Consider the following 19,516-nt stretch of genomic DNA (forward strand, 5'->3'; position numbering starts at 1 on the left):
CCCCCCCCGGTGTTCCCTCTTCTTCTATACCCCCCCCGGTGTTCCCTCTTCTTCTATACCCCCCCCGGTGTTCCCTCTTCTTCTATACCCCCCCCGGTGTTCCCTCTTCTTCTATACCCCCCCGGTGTTCCCTCTTCTTCTATACCCCCCCGGTGTTCCCTCTTCATCTATACCCCCCCCCCCCGGTGTTCCCTCTTCTTCTATACCCCCCCGGTGTTCCCTCTTCATCTATACCCCCCCGGTGTTCCCTCTTCATCTATACCCCCCCCCCCCCAGTGTTCCCTCTTCTTCTATACCCCCCCCGGTGTTCCATCTATACCTCCCTGATGTTTTTCCTCTTCTCCAGGGGATATGATGCGGTGCTGGACTCTCCTCCCTGTCGGTTTTCTGTCACCAAACAAAAGACGCCAGTTCACAGTATGCCGAAGAAGGAAGAGACACCTTGGTCAGTCTACTGGACTGGTTCAGTATGGAGGCTCTGTAGACTGATCTTAATCCCATATCCTGGCTTTGTTGGGCCATTTTGTCTCTACCTATTATAGTTCATAATAATCAGATCCATGCTAACACAGGACAGGAGACCTTGGTTAGGGTATGGCTGGGTTAGGCTATGGCTGGGTTAGGCTATGGCTGGGTTAGGCTATGGCTGGGTTAGGCTATGGCTGGGTTAGGCTATGGCTGGGTTAGGGTATGGCTGGGTTGGGGTATGGCTGGGTTGGGGTATGGCTGGGTTAGGCTATGGCTGGGTTAGGCTATGGCTGGGTTAGGCTATGGCTGGGTTGGGGTATGGCTGGGTTGGGGTATGGCTGGGTTGGGGTATGGCTGGGTTGGGTTATGGCTGGGTTAGGCTATGGCTGGGTTAGGCTATGGCTGGGTTAGGCTACGGCTGGGTACAACAGACATTAAACTGCTTCACACTAAACACGTGTGATATGGGAGTGAGAAGCACAGCGCTGATTCCAGAAATGACTGCAATTGATATGCAGCCATTGTCAATGGTAGAGGACGTGTTCTTCAATACCCCCATGGCATATCAACAACCAGACTACAAGATGCCATGATGGCCTTAGTGGAGAAAGTGGACAATAATTACTCTGCAAGTTCAAAGTGCAAGCTCTCAAACTATTTTTCTCATGAATCATTGCTAGGTAGTGTGTTTTTGTCTCATAATATGAAATGACAGGAGACTACCAGTAGCCTACTGTATCTAGGACTGTGGTAGATTGAACTTCGGTCATACACAGTAGGACCATATTCTGCATTGTGAATTCATGTGGAATTGTATCACTTTTTCTTATTTTTTTAACAAACTGGACAAAATGGCAGTTTAAATGTTAAGATCTTTTTCAATTTGTCACATCCCTATTGTGTTCATTCTCCAGGAAGTTGACTCTGTCCTTGTGCAGCATAGAGACAGAGCCAGAAGAGTCTCCCCAAACAAGCCCGTATCCAGCAGTAGAACTCAAAGAACAACCAGCACCAGGGAAGAAGAGTCTGGCCCAACCACCAGAGAAGAAGAGTCTGGCCCAACCACCAGAGAAGAAGAGTCTGGCCCAACCACCAGAGAAGAAGAGTCTGGCCCAGCCACCAGAGAAGAAGAGTCTGGCCCAGCCACCAGAGAAGAAGAGTCTGGCCCAGCCACCAGAGAAGAAGAGTCTGGCCCAGCCACCAGAGAAGAAGAGTCTGGCCCAGCCACCAGAGAAGAAGCGTCTGGCCCAGCCGCCAGAGAAGAAGCGTCTGGCCCAGCCGCCAGAGAAGAAGCGTCTGGCCCAGCCACCAGAGAAGGAGGCAACACAGGAAAGGAAAGCCACATCCTCCTTCCTCCAGAAGCTGAGAGCGGCTGGTCAGTCCAATCCTGCTTGGTGAGTCCACATCTATTGTCTTCATTTAACCTGTCTAGGATCAGCGTGGCGCTAGCGGCACACCCCCCCCCCCCCACTGAAAAACCAGTGCCGCGAAATTCAAAAAAAATATTTTTTTAAAATATTTAACTTTCACACATTAAAGTCCAATACAGCTAATGAAAGACACAGATCTTGTGAATCCAGTCAACATTTCCGATTTTTAAAATGTTTTACAGGGAAGACACAATATGTAAAGATGTACATCTATTACCTAAAAACACATTAGCATAATCCACCATCTTTTATTTGTCCACCAACACCAGTAGCCATCACCAATTCGGCTAAACTAAGATATTTATAGCCCCTAACCAACAAAAAAACTCATTAGATGACAGTCTGATAACATATTTATGGTATGGGATAGGTTTTGTTAGAAAAAAGTGCATATTTCAGGTAGATGGCATAGTTTACAATTGCACCCACCATCACAAATGGACTAGAATAATTACAATGAGCAACGTGTGTACCTAACTACTAATCATCAAACATTTCGTAAAAATACACAGCATACACGAATCGAAAGACACAGATCCTGTGAATACAGACAATATTTCAGATTTTCTAAGTGTCTTACAGCGAAAACACAATAAATCGTTATATTAGCTTAGCACATAGCAATTAGCAGCCCAGCATTGATTCTAGCCAAAGTGAGCGATAAAAGTCAACATCGCCAAAAGATATTAATTTTTTCACTAACCTTCTCAGAATTCTTCCGATGACACTCCTGTAACATCACATTACAACATGCATATACAGTTTGATCGAAAATGTTTATATTTAGCCACCAAAATCATGGTTAGACAATGTGAAATGTAGCTCAGCTGGTCAGAAAATGTCCTTGCGCCACTTAGACAGTGATCTACTCTTATACATAAATACTCATAAACGTGACTAAAAAATATAGGGTGGACAGGGATTGATAGACAATTTAATTCTTAATACAATTGCGTTATTACATTTTTTAATTTATCCTTACTTTTCAATACAGTTTGCGCCAAGCGAAGCTACGTCAAAAAACATGGCGTCCTAAGCCACTAAAATGTTTCGACAGAAACACGATTTATCATAATAAAAATGTCCTACCTTGAGCTGTTCTTCCATCAGTATCTTGGGCAAAGGATCCTTTCTTGGGAGAAATCGTCTTTTGGTGGAAAGCTGTCCTCTTGCCATGTGGAAATGTCAACTGCGTTCGGGATGAACTGAAAAGCGTGCCCAACTTTTCACATCGTTGCAAAAATAAATGTCCCAAAATCGCACTAAACGGATATAAATTGCTATAAAACGCTTTAAATTAACTACCTTATGATGTTTTTAACTCCTACAACGAGTGAAAAGATGACCGGAGAAATATAACAGGCTAAACTAACGCTTGGAACAGGTGCGCGCCGGTGTCCTCTAGGCTCATGACGCAGCTCCCAAAGAATGACTAGCTTCAGGGTTTTTTCATTTGAAGGGCCTGTGAACGCGCAATCGACCCCGTTGGAATCGTCATCACGTAAAGGCATCCAGGGGAAGACGTAAGAAGTGTCCGTATAGTCATAGCAACGACAGTGCCCTTTTAAATGACTTCAGAAGAGTGGCCAACATTTCTCAAATCTGACTCCATGTCAGGGAAATTGCTGTAGAATGGGCTCTGTTCCACTTAGAGACAAAATTTCAACTCCTATAGAAACTATAGACTGTTTTCTATCCAATAATAATAATAATATGCATATTGTACGATCAAGGATTTTGTGGGAAGCCGTTTAAAAAATTAGCCAAATTAGCATAAATAGTCTAAACAGCGCCCCCATCCCCAACAGGTTAACTGAATGAATGGTTAGAACTGCCCTGTGTACAATATCCACAGAAGTGGCCCTCCCTGTTTCTAAACCCAGAGGCCCAACATCACGAGACTTCTGGGAACGCTTGCGAAGCATACCAGGCTGGAGTTTGGGATTTGAGAAGTCAATGAGAGAAGTGAAAATGTTTTTCCTTGGTTGTTAATTGTCTCTGAAAAACAAAGGCACAACCTAGATTTGAGCCAATGTCTTCAGTAGTTGAACGTGTTATTAATATGTCGTGTCTTTGGCATCATTAAAGGGAAGACTGTTTATCAAATCAATTCTTTGTAATTATTATTATTACGTGATTAATCTAATCATGTAAATGTAATTAACTAGGAAGTCGGGGCACCAAGGCAAATCTTCAGATGACAAAGTTGTAATTTTCCTAATATAACTCTTCAGATATTTTAATATCTGATCAATTAGTCTTCTTCTAATTAATGAATTATTCTTTACCTCACGTTAGTCTCATTCCAAACGTCATAAATTGTTTCTGCACGAACCCAGTCTTAATCAATCGTCATAATAATTTATTTACTAACTAAATAATCACAGAAATGCATAAACAAACAAACAGTAGCTATGGTTACAAGGAAATGATAGGGGAGGTTCCCTAGTGGCCTAAGCCGATATGACGGCTTGGTGGACAAAGGGAAGTGGGTGTGGACTGAAAAAGGCGGGAAAGACATAAGGAGTCACTACACAGTTGATAATTATATTAATTGAAATGATAATGCTTTGCACATGAACGCTCACTCATTTGGGAATAATTTCAATCAATATATATATTTTCGCCCAGTGTGTCATCGTGATCTCTGTTGGAATCGTCAGTCCTTCTGTTGGAGATTTCCTCCGAGTGTCTCTCTCTGCTTCCCTGAAGTCTTTCGTGGTTAGAATGGATACTTCAGAGTACCATTCAGAAATGTTCTAATAGAATAGATGTTTCGGCGGTTGTCGGTCTTTGCATCCCAGGTTGACATAATTTCTAGCTGCAGACTAGTAATTAGTATCTAAGATTTGCTCTTATTCTGTCGGGATCGATAGTCTCAGAGGTTAACCATTTCCCGCCGTGTAGCCAATGCTCCACGTGGTTAGGAATTCAACAGCCATTACAACCTAAGCTTATACTGAGGTTTTTGTGGTCTTAACCCAACCTCTGCCCCCTCAGCGTCCATCGAGGTACGCGTGGTCTGAAGAGGATTTCCTCAGGAGGGGCTTTTATTCGTAAACAGTAGAAAAGGGCTGTTCCATTACGCCATACAATTCTTTCACATTAAAGGTTTAACATCATATTACATAATTTCACAAATAGTTTCATATTTACTAATTCATTTAATACAAGAATTAGATGCAAACCCCATAATTGAGAAATGTACATATTCAGAGATATAGCCATGTGTGTTTCCTGTCCTCTGAGGTCACCAAATGAAACACACTCATCATACCTGTCCTTTAAGTGTCTATGGGCCATTCCCACCTTCTCACAAGTTCAGCCCTAGGAAAGGGTTACAGGTTAGGGTTAGAGGCTAGGGTTAATGTTCAGCCCTAGGAAAGGGTTACAGGTTAGGGTTAGAGGCTAGGGTTAATGCTCAGCCCTAGGAAAGGGTTACAGGTTAGGGTTAGAGGCTAGGGTTAATGCTCAGCCCTAGGAAAGGGTTACAGGTTAGGGTTAGAGGCTAGGGCTAATGCTGGGTTTCTGTTCAGCCCTAGGAAAGGGTTAATGCTGTATTTGTTTAGCCCTAAGAAAGGGTTACAGGTTAGGGTTAGAGGCTAGGGTTAATGCTCAGCCCTAGGAAAGGGTTACAGGTTAGGGTTAGATGCTAGGGTTAATACTCAGCCCTAGGAAAGGGTTACAGGTTAGGGTTAGAGGCTAGGGCTAATGCTGGGTTTCTGTTCAGCCCTAGGAAAGGGTTAATGCTGTATTTGTTTAGCCCTAGGAAAGGGTTACAGGTTAGGGTTAGAGGCTAGGGTTAATGCTGTGTTTGTTTAGCCCTAGGAAAGGGTTAATGTTGTGTTTGTTTAGCCCTAGGAAAGGGTTAATGCTGTGTTTGTTTAGCCCTAGGAAAGGGTTAATGCTGTGTTTGTTTAGCCCTAGGAAAGGGTTAATGCTGTGTTTGTTTAGCCCTAGGAAAGGGTTAATGTTGTGTTTGTTTAGCCCTAGGAAAGGGTTAATGCTGTGTTTGTTTAGCCCTAGGAAAGGGTTAATGTTGTGTTTGTTTAGCCCTAGGAAAGGGTTAATGCTGTGTTTGTTTAGCCCTAGGAAAGGGTTAATGTTGTGTTTGTTTAGCCCTAGGAAAGGGTTAATGCTGTGTTTGTTTAGCCCTAGGAAAGGGTTAATGTTGTGTTTGTTTAGCCCTAGGAAAGGGTTAATGCTGTGTTTGTTTAGCCCTAGGAAAGGGTTAATGCTGTGTTTGTTTAGCCCTAGGAAAGGGTTAATGTTGTGTTTGTTTAGCCCTAGGAAAGGGTTAATGTTGTGTTTGTTTAGCCCTAGGAAAGGGTTAATGTTGTGTTTGTTTAGCCCTAGGAAAGGGTTAATGTTGTGTTTGTTTAGCCCTAGGAAAGGGTTACAGGTTAGGGTTAGAGGCTAGGGTTAATGCTCAGCCCTAGGAAAGGGTTACAGGTTAGGGTTAGAGGCTAGGGTTAATACTCAGCCCTAGGAAAGGGTTACAGGTTAGGGTTAGAGGCTAGGGCTAATGCTGGGTTTCTGTTCAGCCCTAGGAAAGGGTTAATGCTGTATTTGTTTAGCCCTAGGAAAGGGTTACAGGTTAGGGTTAGAGGCTAGGGTTAATGCTGTGTTTGTTTAGCCCTAGGAAAGGGTTAATGTTGTGTTTGTTTAGCCCTAGGAAAGGGTTAATGCTGTGTTTGTTTAGCCCTAGGAAAGGGTTAATGCTGTGTTTGTTTAGCCCTAGGAAAGGGTTAATGCTGTGTTTGTTTAGCCCTAGGAAAGGGTTAATGTTGTGTTTGTTTAGCCCTAGGAAAGGGTTAATGCTGTGTTTGTTTAGCCCTAGGAAAGGGTTAATGCTGTGTTTGTTTAGCCCTAGGAAAGGGTTAATGTTGTGTTTGTTTAGCCCTAGGAAAGGGTTAATGCTGTGTTTGTTTAGCCCTAGGAAAGGGTTAATGCTGTGTTTGTTTAGCCCTAGGAAAGGGTTAATGCTGTGTTTGTTTAGCCCTAGGAAAGGGTTAATGCTGTGTTTGTTCAGCCCTAGGAAAGCTCTGGCGTCTCCAGTGAGAGAAGCTCCTCTCACCGATCTGGAGGATGACTTCCTGATCCTGGAGGACGATGGTCCATCCTGGTTCTCCCTTCGCTGGAAGACTGACCCCAACAGGGCCACACCTCGACCGCAGCAGAAGGACCAATCACACAGCAGTAACGACGCCTCAGCTGACACACTCACCAAGGCCAGCCAATCAGAGAAGGATACAGCCAAGCTGAGATCAGAAAGGACAGCTGACGTGAAAACTAAAGAGAAGAATGCTACTGGAGGCTCCTCCCTCATACCTGTCCTCACCAAGTCTACAGCCAGGAAGAAGAGGGACTCTAGTCCCCAGGGTGATGGGCCTGTCGAGGCAGACCACATAGAACAAGACCAGAAGAAGAAAGTCAACAACCCGTTATCTGAACCAACGACAGCAGGTGACCTGGAACCAGGAGGAGGGGCCAAGCCTAAACCCAGCCAATCAAAAGCCCGCACCAAAGCAGAAAAGAAAGTTCCCAGAATCTCTAAATTCCAAGGTTACAAGGTGAACCCCAAGACGAGCCGAGGACGAGGCCGGCAGTCTGGGAAGACGAGGAGACTGTCAGCTGGAGCTGGGCAGGAGCCCGTCGTCATGGAGGAGGAGTGTGAAGCTGCTGCAGACCAGGATGTTTCACCGGGTAAGATCCCCTGACAGCTGATATCACACATCACAATGGTTTCTTTGACTACAATGTTCATCACAAGTGCAAGTTGTAGCATGCCGTTTGTAGGTATAAAAATACAGTTGAAGTCAGAAGTTTACATCCACTCAGGTTGGAGACATTAAAACTTGTCTTTCAACCACTCCACAAATTTCTTGTTAACAAACTATAGTTTTGGCAAGTCGGTTAGGACATCTACTTTGTGCATGACACAAGTCATTTTTTCAACAATTGTTTACAGACAGATTATTTCACTTATAATTAATTCACTGTATCACAATTCCAGTGGGTCAGAAGTTTACATACACTAAGTTTACTGTGCCTTTAAACAGCTTGGAAAATTCCAGAAAATGATGTCATGGCTTTAGAAGCTTCTGATAGGCTAATTGACATCATTTGAGTCAATTGGAGGTGTACCTGTGGATGTATTTCATGGCCAGACTACGGTTTGCATCTGCACATGGGGACAAAGATTGTACTTTTTGAAGAAATGTTCTCTGGTCTGATGAAACAAAAATAGAACTGTTTGGCCATAATGACCATCGTTATGTTTGGAGGGAAAAGGGGGAGGCTTGCAAGCCGAAGAACACCATCCCAACCGTGAAGCACGGGGGTGGCAGCATCATGTTGTGGGGGTGCTTTGCTGCAGGAGGGACTGGTGCACTTCACAAAATACATGGCATAATGAGGAAGGGAAATTATGTGGATATATTGAAGCAACATCTCAAGACATCAGTCAGGAAGTTAAAGCTTGGTCGCAAATGGGTCTTCCTAATGGACAATGACCCCAAGCATACTTCCAAAGTTGTGGCAAAATGGCTTAAGGACAACAAAGTACAGGTATTGGAGTGGCCATCACAAAGACCTGACCTCAATCTCATAGAAAATGTCTGGGGGGGGAAATGAAAAAGCGTGTGTGAGCAAGGAGTCCTACAAACCGGACTCAGTTACACCAGCCCTGTCAGGAGGAATGGGACAAAATTCACCCAACTTGTGGAAGGCTACCCAAAACATTTGACCCAAGTTAAACAATTCAAAGGCAATGCTACCAAATACTAATTGAGTGTATGTAAACTTCTGACTCACTGGGAATGTGATAAAATAAATAAATGCTGAAATAAATGATTCTCTACTATCATTTTGACATTTCACATTCTTAAAATAAAGTGGTGATCCTAACTGACCTAAAACAGGGAATTGTTACTAGGATTAAATGTCAGGAATTGTGAAAAACTGAGTTAGAATTTTTTGGGCTACGGTGTATGTAAACTTCCGACTTTGATGTTTTGCTCTCAACAATTAAAACAACAAAATAAAAATATTCACACAAAAAAGCTGTGGAAAAATGCACATAAAAATCTAGGCTAGATGTAACGTTGTCTTTCTCCACAGTTCTACAGTTGGCACCGTCAGGACAGAGACGAGTCAAGGTTCCAGCCAATCGTAAAGCCAAGGAGGTTGGTCCCTCCCCTACAGGCGAGGCTGACTTCTCCCAGGCCGGCCAGCTAACCCAGTTAGCAGGGAAGAGGAAGAGGATCAAGCCTGGTCCTTGGTGGCTCACCAGCCCTGTCAACACACAGGTCACAGAGACAGACGACACACACACAGCCAACAAGTCCAAACACAATAATAAGAAAACTAAACCAGCAAGATATTCCTCTGTGGAGTCGGGGCAAGAGGAGGGGACATCCAGACCCTTGTTTAATCAGAACGCAAAGAAGAAACCCTCGTCCAATCAGACCACAAAGAAGAAACCCTCGTCCAATCAGACCACAGAGAATAAACCCTGGTCCAATCAGACTGCAGAGCCTAAAGCAGAGAAGCCCAAGAGGGTCAGCCCTAAGAAGCAGAAGACGACCAGTAGAGAGGAGCCAGCGAGGCCTGAAGGTCAGAGAGAAGAGGAGGATGAGGAGGCCTCTACGGCAGAGCAGCAGGAGATGGAGGGGCTCAGTCCCATGCCCAGCCCTCTCAGACAGCATACACTCACCCCAGGTAAGGCTTCATACTAACACCATTAATTTCCTTCACGTGGATATAGCTCACTCATAAATCAAACTTACCGTAATTGCTGGACTATTAGGCGAACCTGAATATAAGCCGTACCCACTGAATTTTTTACAAATATGTATTTTGTACATAAATAAACCGCACATGTCTATAAGCCGCAAGTGCCTACCGGTACATTGAAACAAATGAACTTTACACAGCCTTTAAACGAAACACGGCTTGTAACAAAAATAAATAGCTCAGTTTTTTGGCGGCATGAATCTTGTGAAAAAAAAAAAAACATAAATTAGCCGCGTCATTGTATAAACCGCGAGGTTCATAGCGTGGGAAAAAAGTAGCGGCTTATAGTCCGGAAATTACGGTAGTCAAATACAACATATGTACTGTGTCATCTCAAATAGCTGTTATTTAAATATGTGGTGATTTTGTGTTCTGCTTGTGTCTCTTCTCAGGTGAAAAGGTGTTTGACTGGATCTATACCCGCACTCCCAAGTGTAAACCCCAGAGTGACATTACCCCCCACTCTGCTACCATTATCCCCAGCAGGAGTGATGCCCTCCCCTCTACCGTTACCCCCAGCAGGCAGTGGCATCAGGCCAGGGAGGCTCCAGAGAAACGCAGCAGGAGGAGGAAAGCTCCAGGGAACTGGTGGGTCACCAACAACCCCCCAGAGAACACTGACAGCACCTCTTCAGTCCCTCAACAACCTCATCCTCACCCCAAGAAACCTTCACCCCCTCAACCGCAGCCTAACCCAAAAACACGCAAGGTGGAGAGAAGTAAGTTCTTGGGACGCCCTCAGAATGGCAACGCAGCCTCCTCAACTCGACTTGGAGGAGTTCATACCCATCTGAAGAGGAAGGACCTCTCCACTCCCAAGGCGGTCAAGCGCTCTCTGGCCACCTTTGGTGCCATCTTCTCCTCGGGCAGAGGAGCGCCCCCGGTGGCCACGGTCAGAAGCAGCACGTGTCAGACTTCGGGGAGGAAAACGCTATTCCCTAGATCGCCTGAGGAGCAGTCAGCCCAGAGCCCCAGCATCGGCTCTGGTGCAGCTAATGACCCCTCCCAGGACCCAGCCAGTGACAGGAGCTCCAGCCCTGTGGATCTGAGTGCCAGTACTGTCTGCATAGAGCCTGTTGGACAGCTGGGGCAAAAGAAGACCATACGCCGAGACTTCTCCCAAAGCAACAACCGACTCTCAGACAACACGTACGTACACCCCAAATACTGTTGCTTCTGACTGTTGCTTCTCAACACGTTGCTTCTGACTGTTGCTTCTGACTGTTGCTTCTCAACACGTTGCTTCTGACTGTTGCTTCTGACTGTTGCTTCTCTTCTAAGCAACGTAATGAGTGACTGTTGCTTCTCTTCCTAAGCAACGTTATGAGTGACTGTTGCTTCTCTTCTAAGCAACGTAATGAGTGACTGTTGCTTCTCTTCCTAAGCAACGTAATGAGTGACTGTTGCTTCTCTTCCTAAGCAACGTTATGAGTGACTGTTGCTTCTCTTCCTAAACAACGTAATGAGTGACTGTTGCTTCTCTTCCTAAGCAACGTTATGAGTGACTGTTGCTTCTCTTCCTAAACAACGTAATGAGTGACTGTTGCTTCTCTTCCTAAGCAACGTAATGAGTGACTGTTGCTTCTCTTCCTAAGCAACGTTATGAGTGACTGTTGCTTCTCTTCCTAAGCAACGTAATGAGTGACTGTTGCTTCTCTTCCTAAACAACGTAATGAGTGACTGTTGCTTCTCTTCCTAAGCAACGTTATGAGTGACTGTTGCTTCTCTTCCTAAACAACTTAATGAGTGACTGTTGCTTCTCTTCCTAAGCAACGTAATGAGTGACTGTTGCTTCTCTTCCTAAGCAACGTTATGCGTGACTGTTGCTTCTCTTCCTAAACAACGTTATGAGTGACTGTTGCTTCTCTTCCTAAGTAACGTTATGAGTGACTGTTGCTTCTCTTCTAAGCAACGTAATGAGTGACTGTTGCTTCTCTTCCTAAGCAACGTTATGAGTGACTGTTGCTTCTCTTCCTAAACAACGTAATGAGTGACTGTTGCTTCTCTTCCTAAGCAACGTTATGAGTGACTGTTGCTTCTCTTCCTAAGCAACGTTATGCGTGACTGTTGCTTCTCTTCCTAAGCAACGTTATGAGTGACTGTTGCTTCTCTTCTAAGCAACGTAATGAGTGACTGTTGCTTCTCTTCCTAAGCAACGTAATGAGTGACTGTTGCTTCTCTTCTAAGCAACGTAATGAGTGACTGTTGCTTCTCTTCCTAAGCAACGTAATGAGTGACTGTTGCTTCTCTTCTAAGCAACGTAATGAGTGACTGTTGCTTCTCTTCCTAAGCAACGTAATGAGTGACTGTTGCTTCTCTTCCTAAGCAACGTTATGAGTGACTGTTGCTTCTCTTCCTAAGCAACGTAATGAGTGACTGTTGCCTCTCTTCTAAGCAACGTTATGAGTGACTGTTGCTTCTCTTCTAAGCAACGTTATGAGTGACTGTTGCCTCTCTTCTAAGCAACGTAATGAGTGACTGTTGCTTCTCTTCCTAAGCAACGTTATGAGTGACTGTTGCTTCTCTTCTAAGCAACGTAATGAGTGACTGTTGCTTCTCTTCCTAAGCAACGTAATGAGTGACTGTTGCTTCTCTTCCTAAGCAACGTTATGAGTGACTGTTGCTTCTCTTCCTAAACAACGTAATGAGTGACTGTTGCTTCTCTTCCTAAGCAACGTTATGAGTGACTGTTGCTTCTCTTCCTAAACAACGTAATGAGTGACTGTTGCTTCTCTTCCTAAGCAACGTAATGAGTGACTGTTGCTTCTCTTCCTAAGCAACGTTATGAGTGACTGTTGCTTCTCTTCCTAAGCAACGTAATGAGTGACTGTTGCTTCTCTTCCTAAACAACGTAATGAGTGACTGTTGCTTCTCTTCCTAAGCAACGTTATGAGTGACTGTTGCTTCTCTTCCTAAACAATGTAATGAGTGACTGTTGCTTCTCTTCCTAAGCAACGTAATGAGTGACTGTTGCTTCTCTTCCTAAGCAACGTTATGCGTGACTGTTGCTTCTCTTCCTAAACAACGTTATGAGTGACTGTTGCTTCTCTTCCTAAGTAACGTTATGAGTGACTGTTGCTTCTCTTCTAAGCAACGTAATGAGTGACTGTTGCTTCTCTTCCTAAGCAACGTTATGAGTGACTGTTGCTTCTCTTCCTAAACAACGTAATGAGTGACTGTTGCTTCTCTTCCTAAGCAACGTTATGAGTGACTGTTGCTTCTCTTCCTAAGCAACGTTATGAGTGACTGTTGCTTCTCTTCCTAAGCAACGTTATGCGTGACTGTTGCTTCTCTTCCTAAGCAACGTTATGAGTGACTGTTGCTTCTCTTCTAAGCAACGTAATGAGTGACTGTTGCTTCTCTTCCTAAGCAACGTAATGAGTGACTGTTGCTTCTATTTCTAAGCAACGTAATGAGTGACTGTTGCTTCTCTTCCTAAGCAACGTAATGAGTGACTGTTGCTTCTCTTCTAAGCAACGTAATGAGTGACTGTTGCTTCTCTTCCTAAGCAACGTAATGAGTGACTGTTGCTTCTCTTCCTAAGCAACGTTATGAGTGACTGTTGCTTCTCTTCCTAAGCAACGTAATGAGTGACTGTTGCCTCTCTTCTAAGCAACGTTATGAGTGACTGTTGCTTCTCTTCTAAGCAACGTTATGAGTGACTGTTGCTTCTCTTCTAAAGAACGTAATGAGTGACTGTTGCTTCTCTTCTAAGCAACGTTATGAGTGACTGTTGCTTCTCTTCTAAACAACGTAATGAGTGACTGTTGCTTCTCTTCTAAACAACGTTATGAGTGACTGTTGCTTCTCTTCTAAACAACGTAATGAGTGACTGTTGCTTCTCTTCTAAGCAACGATATGAGTGACTGTTGCTTCTCTTCCTAAGCAACGTAATGAGTGACTGTTGCTTCTCTTCCTAAGCAACGTTATGCGTGACTGTTGCTTCTCTTCCTAAGTAACGTAATGAGTGACTGTTGCTTCTCTTCCTAAGCAACGTTATGAGTGACTGTTGCTTCTCTTCCTAAGCAACGTTATGAGTGACTGTTGCTTCTCTTCTAAGCAACGTAATGAGTGACTGTTGCTTCTATTCCTAAGCAACGTTATGAGTGACTGTTGCTTCTCTTCCTAAGCAACGTAATGAGTGACTGTTGCTTCTCTTCCTAAGTAACGTAATGAGTGACTGTTGCTTCTCTTCCTAAGCAACGTTATGAGTGACTGTTGCTTCTCTTCCTAAGCAACGTTATGAGTGACTGTTGCTTCTCTTCCTAAGCAACGTAATGAGTGACTGTTGCTTCTCTTCTAAGCAACGTAATGAGTGACTGTTGCCTCTCTTCTAAGCAACGTTATGAGTGACTGTTGCTTCTCTTCCTAAGCAACGTAATGAGTGACTGTTGCTTCTCTTCCTAAGCAACGTTATGAGTGACTGTTGCTTCTCTTCTAAGCAACGTAATGAGTGACTGTTGCTTCTCTTCCTAAGCAACGTTATGAGTGACTGTTGCTTCTCTTCCTAAGCAACGTAATGAGTGACTGTTGCCTCTCTTCTAAGCAACGTTATGAGTGACTGTTGCTTCTCTTCTAAGCAACGTTATGAGTGACTGTTGCTTCTCTTCTAAACAACGTAATGAGTGACTGTTGCTTCTCTTCCTAAGCAACGTTATGAGTGACTGTTGCTTCTCTTCCTAAACAACGTAATGAGTGACTGTTGCTTCTCTTCCTAAGCAACGTTATGAGTGACTGTTGCTTCTCTTCTAAGCAACGTAATGAGTGACTGTTGCTTCTCTTCCTAAGCAACGTTATGAGTGACTGTTGCTTCTCTTCCTAAGCAACGTTATGAGTGACTGTTGCTTCTCTTCCTAAGCAACGTTATGAGTGACTGTTGCTTCTCTTCTAAGCAACGTAATGAGTGACTGTTGCTTCTCTTCCTAAGCAACGTAATGAGTGACTGTTGCTTCTCTTCCTAAGCAACGTTATGAGTGACTGTTGCTTCTCTTCCTAAGCAACGTAATGAGTGACTGTTGCCTCTCTTCTAAGCAACGTTATGAGTGACTGTTGCCTCTCTTCTAAGCAACGTAATGAGTGACTGTTGCCTCTCTTCCTAAGCAACGTAATGAGTGACTGTTGCTTCTCTTCCTAAGCAACGTAATGAGTGACTGTCGCCTCTCTTCCTAAGCAACGTAATGAGTGACTGTCGCTTCTCTTCTAAGCAACGTTATGAGTGACTGTTGCTTCTCTTCTAAGCAACGTAATGAGTGACTGTTGCTTCTCTTCCTAAGCAACGTAATGAGTGACTGTTGCTTCTCTTCCTAAGCAACGTTATGAGTGACTGTTGCCTCTCTTCCTAAGCAACGTTATGAGTGACTGTTGCTTCTCTTCCTAAGCAACGTAATGAGTGACTGTTGCTTCTCTTCCTAAACAACGTTATGAGTGACTGTTGCTTCTCTTCTAAGCAACGTTATGAGTGGCTGTTGCTTCTCTTCTAAGCAACGTTATGAGTGACTGTTGCTTCTCTTCTAAGCAACGTTATGAGTGACTGTTGCTTCTCTTCTAAACAACGTAATGAGTGACTGTTGCTTCTCTTCCTAAGCAACGTAATGAGTGACTGTTGCTTCTCTTCCTAAGCAACGTTATGAGTGACTGTTGCTTCTCTTCCTAAACAACGTTATGAGTGACTGTTGCTTCTCTTCCTAAGCAACGTAATGAGTGACTGTTGCTTCTCTTCCTAAACAACGTTATGAGTGACTGTTGCTTCTCTTCTAAGCAACGTTATGAGTGACTGTTGCTTCTCTTCTAAGCAACGTTATGAGTGACTGTTGCTTCTCTTCTAAACAACGTAATGAGTGACTGTTGCTTCTCTTCCTAAGCAACGTTATGAGTGACTGTTGCTTCTCTTCCTAAACAACGTTATGAGTGACTGTTGCTTCTCTTCTAAGCAACGTTAAGAGTGACTGTTGCTTCTCTTCTAAGCAACGTAATGAGAGACTGTTGCTTCTCTTCTAAGCAACGTAATGAGTGACTGTTGCTTCTATTCCTAAGCAACGTTATGAGTGACTGTTGCTTCTCTTCCTAAACAACGTTATGAGTGACTGTTGCTTCTCTTCCTAAGCAACGTTATGAGTGACTGTTGCTTCTCTTCCTAAGCAACGTTATGAGTGACTGTTGCTTCTCTTCCTAAACAACGTTATGAGTGACTGTTGCTTCTCTTCCTAAGCAACGTAATGAGTGACTGTTGCTTCTCTTCCTAAACAACGTTATGAGTGACTGTTGCTTCTCTTCTAAGCAACGTTATGAGTGACTGTTGCTTCTCTTCCTAAACAACGTTATGAGTGACTGTTGCTTCTCTTCCTAAACAACGTAATGAGTGACTGTTGTCCACCATGACACTGTCAGGAGATCCATTCCTTTTTGTCAACAGGTTAAAAGGTTTCAAAAGCGGACCGTCTTCCATGATTGAACTGGAGGATTATGAAGAGAATGACGACATCTGTAAGTATAGAGCCTTGTGCCTGTTGTCCTATGGACCTTGGTGTCCTAACCTAGTGTGTCCTATGGAGCTGGGTGTCCTAACCTAGTGTGTCCTATGGACCTTGTTGTCCTAACCTAGTGTGTCCTATGGAGCTGGTAGGTGTCCTAACCTAGTGTGTCCTATGGAGCTGGGTGTCCTAACCTAGTGTGTCCTATGGAGCTGGGTGTCCTAACCTAGTGTGTCCTATGGACCTTGGTGTCCTAACCTAGTGTGTCCTATGGAGCTGGTTGTTGTCCTAACCTAGTGTGTCCTATGGACCTTGTTGTCCTAACCTAGTGTGTCCTATGGAGCTGGTTGGTGTCCTAACCTAGTGTGTCCTATGGAGCTGGTTGTTGTCCTAACCTAGTGTGTCCTATGGACCTTGGTGTCCTAACCTAGTGTGTCCTATGGAGCTGGTTGTTGTCCTAACCTAGTGTGTCCTATGGAGCTGGGTGTCTTAACCTAGTGTGTCCTATGGAGCTGGGTGTCTTAACCTAGTGTGTCCTATGGAGCTGGTAGGTGTCCTAACCTAGTGTGTCCTATGGAGCTGGTTGGTGTCCTAACCTAGTGTGTCCTATGGAGCTGGGTGTCCTAACCTAGTGTGTCCTATGGAGCTGGGTGTCCTAACCTAGTGTGTCCTATGGAGCTGCTTGTTGTCCTAACCTAGTGTGTCCTATGGAGCTGGTAGGTGTCCTAACCTAGTGTGTCCTATGGAGCTGGTTGGTGTCCTAACCTAGTGTGTCCTATGGAGCTGGTTGGTGTCCTAACCTAGTGTGTCCTATGGAGCTGGGTGTCCTAACCTAGTGTGTCCTATGGAGCTGGTTGTCCTAACCTAGTGTGTCCTATGGACCTTGTTGTCCTAACCTAGTGTGTCCTATGGAGCTGGTCGTTGTCCTAACCTAGTGTGTCCTATGGAGCTGGGTGTCCTAACCTAGTGTGTCCTATGGAGCTGCTTGTTGTCCTAACCTAGTGTGTCCTATGGAGCTGGGTGTCCTAACCTAGTGTGTCCTATGGAGCTGGGTGTCCTAACCTAGTGTGTCCTATGGAGCTGGGTGTCCTAACCTAGTGTGTCCTATGGAGCTGGGTGTCCTAACCTAGTGTGTCCTATGGAGCTGGGTGTCCTAACCTAGTGTGTCCTATGGAGCTGGGTGTCCTAACCTAGTGTGTCCTATGGAGCTGGGTGTCCTAACCTAGTGTGTCCTATGGAGCTGGGTGTCCTAACCTAGTGTGTCCTATGGAGCTGGTTGTTGTCCTAACCTAGTGTGTCCTATGGAGCTGGGTGTCCTAACCTAGTGTGTCCTATGGAGCTGGGTGTCCTAACCTAGTGTGTCCTATGGAGCTGGTTGTTGTCCTAACCTAGTGTGTCCTAAGGAGCTGGTTGGTGTCCTAACCTAGTGTGTCCTATGGAGCTGGTTGTTGTCCTAACCTAGTGTGTCCTATGGAGCTGGTTGTTGTCCTAACCTAGTGTGTCCTATGGAGCTGGTTGTTGTCCTAACCTAGTGTGTCCTATGGAGCTGCTTGTTGTCCTAACCTAGTGTGTCCTATGGACCTTGTTGTCCTAACCTAGTGTGTCCTATGGAGCTGGTTGGTGTCCTAACCTAGTGTGTCCTATGGAGCTGAGTGTCCTAACCTAGTGTGTCCTATGGAGCTGGGTGTCCTAACCTAGTGTGTCCTATGGAGCTGGTAGGTGTCCTAACCTAGTGTGTCCTATGGACCTTGTTGTCCTAACCTAGTGTGTCCTATGGAGCTGGTGGTTGTCCTAACCTAGTGTGTCCTATGGAGCTGGGTGTCCTAACCTAGTGTGTCCTATGGAGCTGGGTATCCTAACCTAGTGTGTCCTATGGAGCTGGGTATCCTAACCTAGTGTGTCCTATGGAGCTGGTTTGTGTCCTAACCTAGTGTGTCCTATGGAGCTGGGTGTCCTAACCTAGTGTGTCCTATGGAGCTGGGTGTCCTAACCTAGTGTGTCCTATGGAGCTGGTTGTTGTCCTAACCTAGTGTGTCCTATGGAGCTGGTTGTTGTCCTAACCTAGTGTGTCCTATGGACCTTGTTGTCCTAACCTAGTGTGTCCTATGGACCTTGTTGTCCTAACCTAGTGTGTCCTATGGAGCTGGGTGTCCTAACCTAGTGTGTAATATGGAGCTGGGTGTCCTAACCTAGTGTGTCCTATGGAGCTGGGTGTCCTAACCTAGTGTGTCCTATGGAGCTGGGTGTCCTAACCTAGTGTGTCCTATGGAGCTGGTTGTTGTCCTAACCTAGTGTGTCCTATGGAGCTGGTTGTTGTCCTAACCTAGTGTGTCCTATGGACCTTGTTGTCCTAACCTAGTGTGTCCTATGGACCTTGGTGTCCTAACCTAGTGTGTCCTATGGAGCTGAGTGTTGTCCTAACCTAGTGTGTCCTATGGACCTTGGTGTCCTAACCTAGTGTGTCCTATGGACCTTGGTGTCCTAACCTAGTGTGTCCTATGGAGCTGGTTGGTGTCCTAACCTAGTGTGTCCTATGGAGCTGGTTGGTGTCCTAACCTAGTGTGTCCTATGGAGCTGGTTGTTGTCCTAACCTAGTGTGTCCTATGGAGCTGGTTGTTGTCCTAACCTAGTGTGTCCTATGGAGCTGGGTGTCCTAACCTAGTGTGTCCTATGGACCTTTTTGTCCTAACCTAGTGTGTCCTATGGAGCTGGTAGGTGTCCTAACCTAGTGTGTCCTATGGACCTTGTTGTCCTAACCTAGTGTGTCCTATGGAGCTGGGTGTCCTAACCTAGTGTGTCCTATGGAGCTGGGTGTTGTCCTAACCTAGTGTGTCCTATGGAGCTGCTTGTTGTCCTAACCTAGTGTGTCCTATGGAGCTGGGTGTCCTAACCTAGTGTGTCCTATGGAGCTGGGTGTCCTAACCTATTTTGTCCTATGGAGCTGGTTGTTGTCCTAACCTAGTGTGTCCTATGGAGCTGGTTGGTGTCCTAACCTAGTGTGTCCTATGGAGCTGGTTGTTGTCCTAACCTAGTGTGTCCTATGGAGCTGGGTGTCCTAACCTAGTGTGTCCTATGGACCTTTTTGTCCTAACCTAGTGTGTCCTATGGAGCTGGTAGGGATCCTAACCTAGTGTGTCCTATGGACCTTGTTGTCCTAACCTAGTGTGTCCTATGGAGCTGGGTGTCCTAACCTAGTGTGTCCTATGGAGCTGGGTGTTGTCCTAACCTAGTGTGTCCTATGGAGCTGCTTGTTGTCCTAACCTAGTGTGTCCTATGGACCTTGTTGTCCTAACCTAGTGTGTCCTATGGAGCTGGGTGTCCTAACCTAGTGTGTCCTATGGAGCTGCTTGT

At 45.0% G+C, this 19,516-nt stretch overlaps 1 protein-coding gene across 3 annotated transcripts in view; it reads left to right on the forward strand.

Moving 5' to 3' along the window:
• Positions 1 to 19,516, forward strand: part of si:ch211-161h7.4 (serine/arginine repetitive matrix protein 1) — a 114,105-nt gene that overhangs the window by 40,812 nt on the left and 53,777 nt on the right. For all 3 annotated transcript variants that reach the window (XM_055928145.1, XM_055928147.1, XM_055928146.1), the window contains 6 exons: positions 347 to 445; positions 1,383 to 1,862; positions 6,931 to 7,604; positions 9,021 to 9,620; positions 10,088 to 10,844; positions 16,108 to 16,178. In XM_055928145.1, the coding sequence (XP_055784120.1) occupies positions 347 to 445; positions 1,383 to 1,862; positions 6,931 to 7,604; positions 9,021 to 9,620; positions 10,088 to 10,844; positions 16,108 to 16,178 (2,681 nt within the window). The remainder of the gene's footprint in view (positions 1 to 346; positions 446 to 1,382; positions 1,863 to 6,930; positions 7,605 to 9,020; positions 9,621 to 10,087; positions 10,845 to 16,107; positions 16,179 to 19,516) is intronic.

Source organism: Salvelinus fontinalis, chromosome 7 (assembly GCF_029448725.1).
Source record: "Salvelinus fontinalis isolate EN_2023a chromosome 7, ASM2944872v1, whole genome shotgun sequence".
Lineage (NCBI taxonomy): Eukaryota > Metazoa > Chordata > Actinopteri > Salmoniformes > Salmonidae > Salvelinus > Salvelinus fontinalis.